A 15,571-nucleotide genomic window follows, 5' to 3' on the forward strand; every position below is an offset into this window, starting at 1 on the left:
AAAATGTTAAGTAGAAGTGCTATAGCAGAAAAACACCCATTCTTCAGGCCTGGAGTAAAGACTGGAGTAGAAGAGCAGGCAGGACTCTTCAGTGGGGAGATAAGGCCACAGCCCCACGGGAACCAAGAGATAAAAGGGTAATATCCTCAGATCAAGTCTCAACACCTCTCTCTCCAGGGAAGCTAAACCACCCTCTCCTATTATCACTCCCTTTAGACAGCTACAGTCTAAAATGGGAGACAAAGAAAGGAGGGGGGGGCGGGCCCATGGGTCAGTAGCAGCCCTTTGCCTAAGCCCAGGCCCCCAGTCTGGCAGTTGGAGGGTTAAAGTCAGCACTTAAAAGAAAACTCAAACCCCATTAAGCCCAGGCTTGGAGAACAGGGAGCAACAGGGAAGCCAAAGGAAACTAATTTTGGAGGTTCTCCAAACTGCCAATCACCAGCATATTTCTAACAGTCCCAGTGTTGTTTGAGTTGGTTGTTTTTCCACAGCCTGCACAATGGGGTCTGGTTATTCATTGAAAAAGTCTGCAAGGGAGCCCAGCCCTCCATTCACAACCAATTTGGAATGCTCCATTCAGGCCGGGGTGGGGGTGGGGGGGACTCAGCCGCTCAGCTCGCTGGGGCCGACAGAGCAGAGACCAGCTGTCGCCGCAGGGACGCTTGCTCTCCCAGCGCGCTGTGTTTATGTAAGAAATTCAGACCCTGCAGGCGTGCTCTGCACTCCCTAAGATTCAGATGGCCAAGACGCTGGCTGAAATCCGCAAGGGTGTGCAAGTCGGCTCCAAGTGAGGTCGGCAAGTGCCCTCTGGCAAAAGAAATCTGTCTTGTGCGGCCCACTTCAGACTCTGACTGTAGCTACCAGCTGAGAGAAACAGACTTCAGCGGTATTTCTCCTGCCCTCAGGGACGAACTGGTTTGCATTAGAGGACAGCTCCCTATGGAAGCCAGCCTTTCCAGACTCCTTGCTTTTCCATTCATTGCCAATATTTGTATCGGGAGCCACCTGGCTTCCTCCCCAAGGGAGTGGGTCTCTGGAGACACTCACTACTAGATTCTGGCTGCAGAGGGGGAGGGGTCGAGCTACCTATTATGAACAGTTTCACAGTTCCTTTTCCTGGCTTTGCATCCGGCCTAAAAAGTTTATAATACCCACCGGGCATGCTCAGGAGACATCAAGAGAAGGGCAGGAGATCTGGGGGCGGGGGTGGGAGTGAAATCTACTCCAAGGACAACGCAAAGTACAAGGCTAAAAACTGGTTGGGTTTCTATTCTTCTCAGGCCTTCAATATCACCCTAAGGGAGATCTTATGAAGCCAGTGTGACAACTAGACTTTATTTCAAGGAAGAATATACTACTTTAGGAAAGATAAATTTTAGCACATGGGTTTTCCTTCTTTTTCGAAACATGTTGGACTATTTTCAAATGTCTTATGTGGACTTCTTACTGCCTGCCCCCATTCCCACAGCCAGTGAACTCAGATAGTGACACCAGAAGCACTTCTCTGCATCTTTCTAACTACAGACTCTCCATTCAATGCCTGGAGTGCTCTGCAGATCGGATTCAAACTCCTGGCCTTTTAACAGCTAGACCTTATCCTGCTCCCTGGAATCTTCACCCTTGGCTGCAACTTTCCTCTAGATGTTTCTTTCTGTTAGGCAGGGGAGCCTCCTTCATGAGGCGGCTCTAACATCTGAGTTGCTAACATCTGTCATTTACCTGCCAAGCCCAAAGGTGTACTTACCTTGTGATTTTACACACACACACACACACACACACACCCCTGTGCGGGCATCCACCCACTGACACACTCGGGGCTTAGTGTCTTGTCTCTCCTTTATTTTAAGCTGAGCCTCTTAGAGGGATGGGACAATGATAGAAACTGACGACCAAAGCCTCTGTTAAATGAGCTTGATGAGTTCACAAAATGAATTTTTAAAAAAGAAACCTAATCCGGTACTGGCATCAACATGCCTGGCACTTGTCCAAGAGCTGGGAGCTGCAACATGACAAGACTCTGAGCTCCCTGGATTCCAAGCGGAGAAGCACTGTGTGCCAGGGCACAGATGGGGCCCAAGCTGCCTCAAGGGCAGCCATGTGCCCGAGAGGGGGCTGTCAGCCTCTGGGCCCGGATGTGCTTTACCACCATGAAAACTGCAGAAACACGTGGAGGGAAGAGTCTCTGGGTAGAGAATTACACACCCCACCAGGTAATATTTTTTTCTAGGATTGAAATTAAAACAATGATACTACTAGATGGTTGAAATGGCAGACAGTACAAATCCTCAGCTTCACCAGTCTACCCATGTCTTCATCTTATAAAGCCGAAGAACGCTGAAAAACAGGGGATAGACTAATTTCTTGACTGATGCCGGGATTTTGTTACCTCTGGAATCTACAAAAGTGATCTGCCCAGCAGACGCAGATGTAATTCCCCATTCCAAGTCTTTTGCGCCAAACACAAATGATTGGAAAGGAAACTGGGTTTTATTAGAGGACTGAGAGCAGAGAGACATAGAAGAGGAAGAGAAAAAAAATCTATTGTTTTTAATAAGCCTAACTGAATTAAAGTCAGATGAAAAGAGATTTCGTGTAAACATATGGCTCTGTTTGATAAGTGGGAACACTAGGTCTCGGGTCCTTACGAGTCCAGCATCTTAGGGATCTTGGAGGCTATCAAAACAGGAAGGATTTCAAATCATTTAGTCCCTTCTCAGTGGTAAGGTGGTGAGTGGGATAGCTAACAAAGACTTTGAAAAGTTTGTAAAACTTGGAGTCAAATAACCTCCAGTTTTCATCCTCTTGCTTTAGCATGCTTGTTTCTTCTCCCTACCTTCAGAGCTACCGGCTCTGGATAAGGATAAAATGATAGTCTTGATTCCCTCAAGCCTCTTATTTTTAAAGTGCCTACTGTTTTCTCTCCTACCTTTTATAACAAAAAGACTTTAGGATGCTCCTTTCATGTAGAAATGGCCCAAGGACACAGAGCAAGTAAATGTACAGTTTTGCTACATCATGTCTGGGGCCAAAATCATGTGCCCTCTCCCAAAGGAAGGCACTCCCTCTACCATATCAACCTCCTATGCAGTAAACAAACAAACAAAAAAAACATGAATAATATCATATAGAAACAGGATTAAGATCAATGTATTTTAGGCTCAAGGGCTGCCATAACAGTTAATCCTATTTCCCCAGTCATCTATTGCAATGTATTTATGAAATGTCGATTTTTATCAGTTAATTAGCCAGTCCTTAGGAAATTACCCTTACTTCCTCCAGTCGGTCCATTCTTTTTGAAGCACAGATCTAAAAAGAACACTTCCAGGGGAAAATAAGGTCATTCAGATTTTAAAACAATTCTTCAAATTATATTTGGTACAGAGACCATCTTTTAAAATAAGATTTTACCACACCTTCTCCCCAGCATAAAATATTTTAGTTATTCAAAATGCCGACAGATAAAACAGTCACAATTCAAACAAATGAGATTTTTAAAAATCAGAACTGAAATCTGCATTAAAAAAAAACCCATTTATATATGCTAAAATCTAGTAATTACCCTAAGGTGCCCAAACAGTCAGCTCAGAAAAATGAATGTCGACTACCCACCCCTACCCCATATCTAAGCACTTTGAGTTCCATTCTTATCCATGGTTTTGATTTGCAGCTAATTCTGTGAAAATGTGTAGTAAAAATGTGTAGTACACATCTATCTACTGACCCAGATTCTGTGGTTTGGTAGTTCTGTGTGTTAAGGCACATGCAGCTACACACACATTTATAATATACAGGATATATATTCATAGTTTTATCTGTATACACACTAATGTCTTCTAGGAAACATGTCTGTTTCATAATTTTTCTGTTTTATAATTTCTCTTTCTTCCAAATCCTACATGAAAAAACTCAAAGCACCAAGATATTGAATTGGTTTCTTGGGATTGTAGAATGAAGAGAACTGTGGGTTAGACTGGGCAGCCAGCACTCTCCCAGGCCTTCTTGAGGGCCAGCTCCAGGTATCTGAAATAATGAGGGAGAGCCCTGAGCAGCCCTGGGCGTTGACAGTGCTCCCTGGCTCTGCAGCTTTGTAAGAGCTTCTTCAAGGATATGATTTTATACATTTTCCCCCCTCATTTCACTTAACCCCTCCCACTTGCCCCCAATCACTAGTCAGTCTCCCCAGCTCTCTGGACCTTGTCATAAGTAAAATGAAAGGGTTAGGCAAGACCATCTCTACAAGGGACCTCTAGCTCAAACAATCTGGGATCTTCAGGATTATTCATCAGGATCAAGGGACAATGGATGGCATTGGCAGAACCCCTAAGTCTATAGGTTAAACCTTCTATTCCCTTGAATGTGACCTTTAGGAGTTTCCAGGTGGGGGATACTTTACTAATGTCTGAATTTGTGACATAAGGGGAAATCTATACAACCAGAAGTAGGCTGGGCATTTCTATAAGACTTATAAGAACAGTGGTTTCATTTATTTAAATCACACTTATAGATGGATGCCTATGGATAGGAACCCAAATCTAGAAAATTTACAAAATATAATCTCTTTAGAAGTTGAGCTTACAGTGGTGTTTATCAAAAAAAGGTAAGCCATAATCTTCAAACCTGACGTTCTAAAATAAAACGTTGCCCACATTACTTGGTATTTCTTTTTCTCTCTCTCTCACACACAAAAACTCTCACACATACAAGATGGAAAATTAAATCATCAGCAACAGGAAAGGTAGACTACTTGTGGCAGGCCACAGAAGAATATTTGAAGACACAAACGTTTCTGCTACCCTAGGGAAGAGGTTTGTTTTACCTAGCAAGTGTGAGTTTGGTTTATAGTTCATTGATCAGGTGATTCAAACCAGTTCATAAGATTTCATTAAATTTAAATGAGCTTCCCCCCCTCCCCTGGAACAATCATGGGCTCTTCCAGAAGGTGACTGGAGTGGAAGCTGATCCTCAGCAGGAGGTTGTGAGATGCACTCAGAGTCTGCCCAGCCCTGGGCTCTGCCAGCTCCCATGAGTCCACACTGCCTGTCTCAACTGCAGTCAAAGCAGTTACACATGTAACAGCAAGGATAAATGGCTCAAGGATACACCTCCCCGCATTTGTGTTCCTGCCTAACCTCTATTTGAATCTATCCTTCTTGAAGCTCCACCTCCAGAAATAAGAGTCAGAGAGGGGGAAAGAATTATTAAGAGACTTTTTGAGGCTACTCAACCATCTGCTTTATCCTTAAAAGACAGAAAAGCTCAACCTTAAGAAGTTAAAGCAAAAAGCAAACAAAGTAAGAAACACATCACACTTGGTAAAGCAGAAACATCTCCCAAAGCAGCTCCATTTTAGGTATGGCACTTTAATTAAAGAAGGTAGCACATTCTATTTGCTGAGCAGGAATTATTTCTAAGGAGCCAAAACACATTGATTGATTCCTTCACTTTAGCTTCTTCCTGCAGATAAATATCTCTCCAAATATAAATCCTGTTTGCTGACATCTTTCTCTAAAGAATATACCTTTGATTCAGCACATGAAATCAACCTGAATGCAGTCATCTCACCTTCCTTTTTTAACTCTTTTGGATTACAGAGAAACAAGTGTCATAAAAGCATTACCTCTGCCAAGAAAGCCACCTCCCAGACTGCAGTTTATGCTGCTCTGAGCAAGAACCGGAAAGGCTGGGCCAAATTGTCAGCAAGGAGCAAAGCAGGATTACAAATCCTGTCTTTTATCTTGCAAACACACACACACACACACAAAATTTAGGTTATCTTTATTTAGCTTTTTAGCGGCAAGCTTCCCAATCACTTGAAAGCAATCAGAGGGCAATAATTAACACGCATTTACTCTCCTATAGAAAACATTCACAGCAAGCTGTGACAAAGCTAAGGTAACCATGCATCTGTGGGTTACAGTTTGTTCCCTTTCAAAGTTTCCCGGCACTGTACCTTGAATACTGAGGCCTATCATTAAAGATTAGCTGGTACCTCTGGTCTTTCATTTATTGATTTAGAACACCCAACTTGTACTTACACCAAAAGATATGCTCTCTCCCAGTGGCATTTTACACACACACACACACACACACACACACACACACACACACACACACACGAGATAAAACAAAGCTGGGAAGAATGTGTTGGTGCAAAATGAGAAATCGAATCCTTGCCTGGCTCAGGTGCTTGCTATTATAAACTATGACTAAGACATGAATTTCTCTATGATGCAACTCTCAAGAGAGGCAGCATTTTTCTCCAGGCCTCTCTTAAACCTGCTCATTCGCCAGTAACTAATGCTCTCTAGAGCTGCCCTATGCTGCTCAAATTTCATCAGCCAGCTTTGTCCTTGATAGCTCTTCCTGGACCATAAAATCTCCCAGACCTGTTGAGGACAGCCCCAAAAGATCAGTGTAATGCGAACTGTGCCTGTGCCAGCACCGAGAGCCGCCTTTTGAGCTCCCACTGCATTTGTTATCTCAGTGATATGAGCACTTAAAGACCATTTTAAGAAAGTTTTTACTCTTCTCTGAATGATAAAGTCCTGACAACTACATGAAAAATAAGTGCAAATCAGGTCACTCTGTGACCACCTTTTGTCAACTTTGAACTAGAAACAAAATTGACAACATGTTTGGTGAAGCAACAATTAACTGGAATCTTCCATTAACTATTTTCTGCACCTTTAAAAGAAAAAAAAAGTCAGGCTCATGATTTGCATCAAGGATTTAATTTATAAAACAAACCCCAAAAAACCACTGTAAAAGGATGACTGATTTATGGATGTTCGGTCCAACAACTTATATATTTCAATTAATTTATCATTTGGATCTTGAAGCCTTGCAAAATTCTTAGGCAAAAAGACACTTTAAGATAAAATCATGTTCAGTAAATCTCACCTGCAATACAGTAAAAGCACTTTAGAAATAATTTCCATAAGGAATGAAACAAATTCGGAGGGGGATTAACTTTGAATTATTAAAAGAAACCAAACACATTCCACTGTCCAAATATGCTGGCTACAACTGGAAAGAGTATTCTAGACTTGGATGATCCAAGACCAAACAATTTCAGAACACATGTGCCACCACCAGAAAGGTACTTACAGTTATCAGACTGAAAATCTGGGACAAACTGTTCGTCATCAGGAACTTGTGCTGGAAAAGAGATTTTTATTTTAGACCTTTAAGTTTTATTAAAAAGCACAATAAAATGTTTTATGTGGAAAATAGGACAGCCAAGAAACTTGCCTTCAGCTAACCAAGCCTCTTGAAGTTGACTGAGATCCTGAAACAACTCTGGAATTGAAAACAGAAGACACCAGAATGAGGAGAATTCTTCTGCTAGGGAGAAGAGGGAAGAGCTGGCTGCATGCAGCTTTTGCAGGGAGCCATGTGAACAAGCCACAACAGAGGGGAAAGCTTCACTACCTTCAGAATCATGAGCCAGATCTGTGTCCAAAAACTTCCTCTTTCTGTCAATCACAGGCCGCCCTCTACTCTCCTCTGACCGAGATTTCTGAAAGAGGCCAACAGACAGTGAAGACTCAAGTGTAATAAAGGGGTCCAAAGGGGGTTGTGCCATAAACCAATAAGGAGAAGACTCATGTTCGAAGAGGGAAGACAAAACAAACCAAAAGCCACATAAACTTACCCCTGGGACCATAAAAGGGACTTGTTGATCATAAAAACCATCCATGGTGCTTCCAATGTCTCTAATGTCACTTTGGAAGGTCTCAGCATTGAGTAATTTCTGGGGGGAAAGGGGTCCTCCTGTAATACGAATTTGGGAGATTTTAACCGAGAGGGGGGAAGAAAGAGAAATGAAGTAATTTTATATTGCTTGTCCTTTTAGGGCCTGTGCAAAATCACTACCTTTCTCTGAGGTAATTAAAGCCCACTTCAAGGTGTAAGCTTTACAGACTAACACTGGGCTTGATTAAGGGCATCAAAGATTCATGGTGTACTTAGTGCCAAATCCATTCACCTAGTCAGTCTTTTAATCTTTTTCTCTCTTTTTATTTAATCATTAAAATTATAGGTTTACTACTACCTGTCCCCTACCAAAAAAAAAAAAAGACCGTATTTTCATTAAAAAGGGCGATTTCAAGAGTCTTTCCATAAGAATATTCCCCAGGGCGTTTGTAGTGTTAGGGTTTTTTTTTTTTTAGACATAATTTAATTTTTGACAGTACAGTGACAGGAAGGAGAAAAACTGGGTTTAAGCATTCCAAATTATTTGCAATTAAGAATCTGACATACATACTGTTTCTAAAAGTATTTTGTAGGTCAGTGGTAAAACACTAAAAATAGTTCCAGGAATACAACCATCAGTGGTATACCTAACTTCACACACAGCTTTTTATTAAAACTTAAACCTTCTGTCCAAACAGCTGGAGTGTCTGTAAATGTCACCGACTCCGTGGCAACTTACAGAGATGTCTGTGATATCTCCAACTTCTTAAAGAATAAAGTAGCTATGAAAAGTAACGCATAAAGTTAACTAAATTCCACTGCACATATTTTAAATGCATCTCTACCACAGATCTTTAAAAAGCATTAAAAACAAAAGATCCATGGAAAGAAAAATGAGTTTATTATAATGAAATCATTTTTTCTCAAATATGACCAAAAAATAAAATTAAACTTGTTTCAGCACTGTCAAGTGTTGGGTCTGGGAAGGGAGGCTGGGGGTCAGAATGGAGAGGAGGAACTTTTTCTAATTTGAGAGACATAAACTAACAATTTTAGGAAAGTGCCATTTTCCCGAACACTGTTTTATTCTTCAAACAAAAACGCAGTTAAGTCAACAAAATGGGGGAAACATTCATTTCACTCATCCCAGCTCTAAGCAATGCGAAACACTTCAGGATAAATCTTTTCTTTAACTTGTATACAAATTTTAGATAGGGAACTTTTTCTCAGTGGGCAATTCCATCCAATTTGTTTTGCACACTGTGTGAAACATATCCAATTTTTATAAGTTAGCAGGATACGAGGAAACCCTTCACGGCCAGCCTCCTCTCATCACTTTGGTCCAAGTAATAAGATATTTTCCAAGTCAAAGAGAAAGAGGGAGAGGGACAAAACTGCACACTTCATAACTTCCTAGAAAAACACTTCGGCTAGCCTGCCTGCGTGCCTTCCAAACAGCGCTAAAACGTTCAGAATAAAGCTTCTTTCCCAAATGTCACCAAACGGTAAACAAAATCTGAGGCGCATCAGCAGTGAGCCGAGGGGCAAGAAAATGAGTTCTCTGCAGCCTTCAAAAATCTGTCAGATAAAATAAATCGTGGCCTTAGAAATTCTGTAAATGTCTATTGGGAGACGGGGACAACGGGTAGGAGATCGGAGAGGGAGATATTTTCAGAGTCTCACGATGAAATACGTTGCAAAAATACTTCACCATGAAGAGCAAAAATACCTTTAAAAAAATTAAATGAAAGAAAAGAGCGAACCCAAAAGGGGGATCAAGGATCTTTAACGCAGCTATCACAGTTCAAGGGCTAGAAAAATCGTGTTCAAAGTGTAATTTTTTTTAAAGCCTGAAGGGAAGGCTCGAGTTCATCCAGGAGTTTAAACCACTTCCTTTGTGCCCCCCCCCTTCCCGGGGCCCCCAGGAAAAACTTTAACACAGCGCAGCGGCGCGATCGAGGCCCCTCCCCCGCGGCGCGCAGCGGGCCCGGTTTTATGAATGAGAGAGAGCCGCGGCCGCCACATCAGGTAAAGGCTGTAACTGGATCCCTCTCACTGGGCCCCATTCACAAAACAAGACACACTTCCACCCAATTCCCAGCCTTCTCCATTCAAGAAAACTCCTTCAGATGCGCCCCCGCCCCCACTCCCAAAGCTCGCCCAGCCTCCGACGCAGGCCCCTCACCCCAGCGTCCTAGGAAGAAAGCTCAATGCTTCATTCACAAATAGGGAAAGAAAAAAAAGCCGCAGGGAGCGGCGAGCCAACGAAAGAAACCCACTTCATTCATAAAGTCACCCACATTCATAAAAACGAGCTGCGGCGCCAGGCGCTACCAACCGCCTCCAATCGGTCCCCCCCCAAAAAAAACACCCTTCCAAACATCTCTCTTTGGCACCCCTCCACAATCAGGATTTCGGCTCCCCCAGAGGTCCCCTCCCCTCTGAAAATGCGGTCAGATCCCAAATCCAGCGCGAGGCTCCAGCATCTCTCCATCCCCCGCCCTCCGCACCCATTTTTTTCTTTTCCACCATCCCCAGGCCGCGGTTCTGATGCTCTCCTATTTCTCGAGAATCGCCATGCAGCCTGACGCCCTCAGTCTGCTGGGGGTGGGAGTGGGGGGATTGGGTGTCCGCTTTCCACATCCTGAAACTTGCAAGGCCTTCATAAGTTCCTGGCCGACCCCCAACCCCGGAGGCTGCACATGCCTATGTCACTTAACCCCTCCAGGTGCTGGGGTGGGGGTGCATCACTCTCAAACATTCCCCCTACGCTGCTTCAGCCCCCTCCTCCCCCCTGCAAAGATCTGCCGAGTGCCTCTTCTCGCGAGCCTCCAAGTCCCCTCGGGGCTCTCAGGTCTCCAGAGACTAAAGCCCGCAACTCCCCGCCCCTCCATCTCCACCCGGGAGCCTCCGCACCTCGCGCTCCCGCTCGCCTCCCCCGCGACGTGCGGAAACCCGCTCTCCGCTAGCTCCGGAACCGTTAGCCGCCCCCGCCCGACGCCTCCCAGGAACCGAACCGGACCTGGCCGCGGGAGGAGGGGGTGGTCAGCCTCGGGAGGGAAGGGGACCCAACCCCAATGGAAAGTGCACCCAGACTCTGAGGATTCTGAATCAGCCAGTGAACTCTCGCCGGCTGGGCCCTTCCTGGACACCCCCTCCTAAGCCCCCTTGTCTCCTCGACGCCCCCTCACCTGAGGCAGCGGCTCTCCTCCCCTTGCAGCGGCCCCGGGGCGCAGGCGCGCTCACGCACGCGCGCACCGGGCCTGGGCGCCTAGGCTAATGGCTGGGCCGAACCGCTACGGGGACGTTGAACCGCTCCGCGCACCAGCCGCTGGACTCTGCGCCGCAGCTGCCAACCAGGCTGGAGCGCTGGCCCGGCCCCCAGCGGCCTGCCGCTCCGCCCTCTGCTATTGGCCCGCGGCTATAGCCCAGTAGCATTCCCATTGGCCCGAGGCCGCTCCAGCGGCTGTCCATCACCTCTTGTTTACCCTGTCTGCGGGCAAATCCAGCCAAGCCGCCCCATCAACTCCGGTCCCCATTGGCCAACAGCGCGTCCTTCCCCACCTCTCAGGGGTCTGTTTTACATAATTTATGCACCGGGGGCCATTGGCCAATCAGCACAGGCTTGTTTATATAATGAATGTAAGGACGTTTTTCATTCATAAAAAACGCGACCTGAGGGGGAAGCTTAGCTGAGTCAGTGAAGAACTTAAAGGGGCCGAGGGCCTCGAGGAGCCGCAGTTCCTTCCTTCCCTGCAGCTCTCCCAACTTTTTACCGAGGCTTGGCTCTTTTCCCTTCCCCATTCACCCCTACTTCTCTCCCCGCCCCCCCGCCCCAGCAACACCACTGCCAGGACTGGGCCGCTGGGCGCCAGTCGTTTGCAGCTGCAGCACCAAGCGAATTTATCATTTTAGAATTCGGGCGACAGGAATCCGTCATTCCACCCGGAGAGAAACTCGCTGACCGACCTGGGCGTTCGGCCCATAGAAACACAGAAAACGGAAACCAAGAGCTCTAATCTTAGTTACCTTTAAGAGAGGCCTTAATTTCCTTTAACTAGGTTTCCAGTGGGGGAAGAATTAGCAGCATCTCCCTTTAAAATCTGAGCTCTCAAACAGATTTTAGTTACTATTTTATACTGGCCGGCCAAGGCCCAACCAAATCCCGTTTTCTCCCCACGTCTAATTGCGGTTTATAACCACCAGAGTGGGTTTTGGATCCGAGATGAGGGAGGGTCGGCGCTCAAAGAAATCCTCTCCGAGGACTGCACCAACCAGTCCGCAGACCTAGAAATAGAAACATAAAGCCCTCCGAAACGGGCTTGCAGAGTTAGATCGCCTGCCTCCCTCCCGGGGCTGCTGTTTTCCATTTAAGTGTTGAATGCAAGATGGTGTGTTTGCGAATTATATCCCGTGCAGCTGGGAACGACGAGAAGCTACTCCGCTTGCCAAACGACCGGGCACTAACTGCAATTGCTGAGATTCTTAACAGGGTGTTCCAGGAAACAAATAAGCAGTCCTCTCCCCTCTCCGCCCCCTCTGCCCCCTCCTGCAAGGCCTTGGGGCAGCTCTGTGCTCTCCCCCGGGATGCTGGGGCTTGTGAGGGAGCTCTTATGTTCTCGTTCTGTTCGTGTGCCCTGCCGTTCACCCCCGTGTGCCGGCGGTGGGGAAGAAAGACGCCAAGTATCAGGGGAGTGCGCCTAGAAAAGGGAGCCCCAGGCAACTCTGGGGCTGCCTCACACCGCCACCATGGGGAATGCAGTGTGGCTTTCTGGGAAAAAAAATTTAAGTAAAAATTTGCCCACTTTCTTTTCTGCTTCCACTTATGGGTTCTTGGTCTGTCGTTTATAGCCAAGAAATGTTGGAATTCACCAAAGGAAACCGGGAGTTTGGAGGCCCAGTGCTGACCACGCATGAGACTTTGCAAGAGAGTGGGGTGGGCATGAGCGGGTGGGTGGGAAAGCGCTCTGAACTTTTAACAAGCAGTTCCATGATATTTAATTTCCTAGGAGAGCAATTTGCTACCTACCCCAGCTCCAGTGGAGTTTTCCCTTAGTGCCTCTCCAGGTAGTGCCATTTCTGTTTGGCGGCTAGAGTACAGCCCTAGCCCAGTTGTGCTTCCAGTGTGTTGCTGAGGGCTGTCTCCCTGGCTAGACTCCGGCCCAGATTAGCTCCCCAGTCCTCCTCCTCCCCAGCTTGTCTGCCCCCATCCTGCCCCACCTCATCCCATCTCATCCTGCTCTCTGATCTAGTTTCTCCAGAAGAGGTTTTGAATTCCTCTTCGCTTCAATCTGTCTTCAGGCCTCAGCCTGGTAGGCCTGCAGCCCATGGGGCCACATAAACCCTGGTGCATCATCACACTGGCTATAGGGAAACAGTGCAGGACGCTTCACAGCGACTTCCTCCATGGGGTTGAACTTGAGGCCTGGAGTGTGACTTGGATGACCTTTGCCTTGAGCCAAGTCTCTCCATCCCACCTTGGGAAGAAAAGCTGATATTTCTGGATTAAGTAGTAATAAATAGCAGCTTAGTTGGGGGGAGGGGAGGAGTTGAGGGAGGGGTTTTTATGAGAAGATTGTCACAGACACCAGATCATAGAGGGATTTACATCAGAGTAAAGCTCTTGCCAATTAATTATTTAGCCATTCGGTAAACATTTATTTTGTGCTCAATACTCGGCCAAACCCTGTGCTCAGCAAAAAAGTTACAGAGATGAGTAAGATCCAGTCTTTGTCCTGGAGGAGCCCACCATCTATTGTACCATTTCAACGGCTGAAGTTTACTTAATGTATAACCTGTTCATGCCAGGTACAATTCTCTACAGATTATCTCATCTAGTCCTCATAAGAATAGAACTGAAGTGGTCTCTACTGTTAATATCTGCACTTTATAGACAAGAAACAGAGGCACAGAGAGATTAAGTAACTTGCCAATAGTTGCACAGCTTGTAGGTTTCTGAACCTGGATAAGCACTAAGGCAGGCAGGCTCCAGAGCCCGTAAGTGGCCGACTTAGCAAGTGCCTTTGTTGCTCAGGAAACCACCAGGAAATATCATTTGAACCCCAAATGGTAGAGGGCAGAACTGGTTGAAGTCACAGGGAGGCAGATTTTTAGCTCAGTATCGGGTTCGGAAGAACTTTGGAATGTTTGGAGTGGCCCCAAAAGGAATACTGCTGCTGGTAATGAGCCTCCTGTCACAAGAGGCATTTATGCAGAAAGATTTAGTGCAGAGCTACTACTGCACTGGGTGGCGTAGATGAACTCAGAGGATTGCTCCAGCTCTGAGAATATGACTCGTGTTGGACAGGGGTTCAGGCCCTGGGCCCAGGCACCTTACCTCTGCTGTGAAATGTGAGGGTGTAACTCATGATGAACTACCTTGCCAGACTGATGCCTAGGCCCAGAGTTTGTTCGTTACTGTTAAGTGTTTATGATGTTTTTTTTTTTCTACACCTCTTCCTTCTTTTCTTCTGCTTCTCCTTCTTAGTGACTTACCTCCCCCGCTCCCGTCCCCATCCCACTCCCCATCTTCTTGAATTATCTTTGCCTTTAAAAAGAGTTAAGGGTCGGTATTTAGAAGTTCTTTGTTTAGTACACCGAGTCTTTCCTCCTAAGAACATTACTTACGTTGGAGGATTTGTCCAGCCTCTGTTCTGATGTACCATTCCCTCTCCTTCAGGAGAGAAACGGGACTGGAAAAGATAACAAAAAGAGAGACCAGCCCTCTGGAACATTCATCTCGTGTCAATCTAGCCTTTGTTCTCTGGCAACAGCAAAACTCAATCACAGTAGGATAACTAGCCCCTTGTTCTCCGATTTGCAATGTGTTTTCAGAGGAATAACACAGAAGGATAGAAAAACAACCTGAAAGCTTCTGTTTCCCTTTAGAGGACTGCTTTTAAAGTCGTCCCCTAAAACCCCAAAAGCGAGTTAAAGTATAACACAGGTAACCCTGCCTTGAGCTATCACCAAGATGGCAGTGGGAAATGTGGCAGCATGGTGATCTTGGTCTCTCTCACAGTGGGACGGTGCCTCCCCTTCCTCTGATCGAAATGCTGCAGGGAGTGTGGCCCTGTCTGGAGGTGAGGGTGTGGGCTACATGACCCTGGCGGGGGTGGTCCTTTCCCATTCTTGTATAATACAGGGGAAGGGACTCGAGGACTGCGTCAAAAAGGTGCAGCAGCGTTTTTCTTGTCTTCAAGGGATAAAGGATTCTATCTGGTTGGCACACCTTCCTTTGTAAAATTCAGATATAAATACCCGAAAAACTGAGGCAAGAAAAGGAAATCTTTTCGATTCAACGTCTCTTTAAATGAATAGTGCCATATTGTCTTCAGGGTTCTTTGTAGTCAGGGAATAATAATAGCTGACATTTACTGAGTGCTTAATATGAGCCAGACGCTTTTCCAAACACTTCACATGTATTAGCACGTTTAGTCCCAACAACAGCCCTCTGAGGGAGGTACTATTATTATCACCTACACTTTTCACAGATGAGGAAGGTTAGGTGCAGGGAGGTTACATAAATCGCTACATGGCTAGCACACAGTCAGAGGGAGACTGTACCCCCGGGACCCCCTCCAGAGTCCTGCCAGTAACCACTCTGCTGGGCTGTCTCAGCTCCAGAGAAGGTGTGTGTGCTTAGTGACAGTAGCTGACACCAAAAAATCATGTTACTGCACCAGGCCATTTAGGGGCTTTGCCTATACTAACCCCCTTGATTCTCCTAACAACCCTGTGATGTAGATACCATTATTATCCCTATTTCATGCATGATGAAACTGAGGCACAGAGAAGTTAAGTAACTTGCTGAAGATCGCATAGCCAGTAAGAGTTGGAGTCAGGAGCCCATCGCAGATCTTGTACAGAGTCCTTG

The 15,571-nt window shown here is 45.9% G+C and overlaps 1 protein-coding gene across 3 annotated transcripts in view; it reads right to left on the minus strand.

The window, feature by feature from the left end:
• Positions 1–11,059, minus strand: part of ETV5 (ETS variant transcription factor 5) — a 56,732-nt gene extending 45,673 nt beyond the window's left edge. The window contains exons 1-6 of one of the 3 annotated variants that reach the window (XM_049709964.1): positions 10,887–11,059; positions 10,612–10,717; positions 7,655–7,773; positions 7,432–7,519; positions 7,252–7,299; positions 7,108–7,158 (exon numbers count right to left, since the gene is read on the minus strand). In XM_049709964.1, the coding sequence (XP_049565921.1) occupies positions 7,108–7,158; positions 7,252–7,299; positions 7,432–7,519; positions 7,655–7,699 (232 nt within the window). In that variant the 5' untranslated portion in view covers positions 7,700–7,773; positions 10,612–10,717; positions 10,887–11,059. The other 2 variants (XM_004278459.2, XM_049709965.1) reach the window with 2 other exon arrangements.
• Positions 11,060–15,571: the final 4,512 nt, after the last annotated feature.

Source organism: Orcinus orca, chromosome 5 (genome assembly GCF_937001465.1).
Source record: "Orcinus orca chromosome 5, mOrcOrc1.1, whole genome shotgun sequence".
Taxonomy (NCBI): Eukaryota; Metazoa; Chordata; class Mammalia; order Artiodactyla; family Delphinidae; genus Orcinus; species Orcinus orca.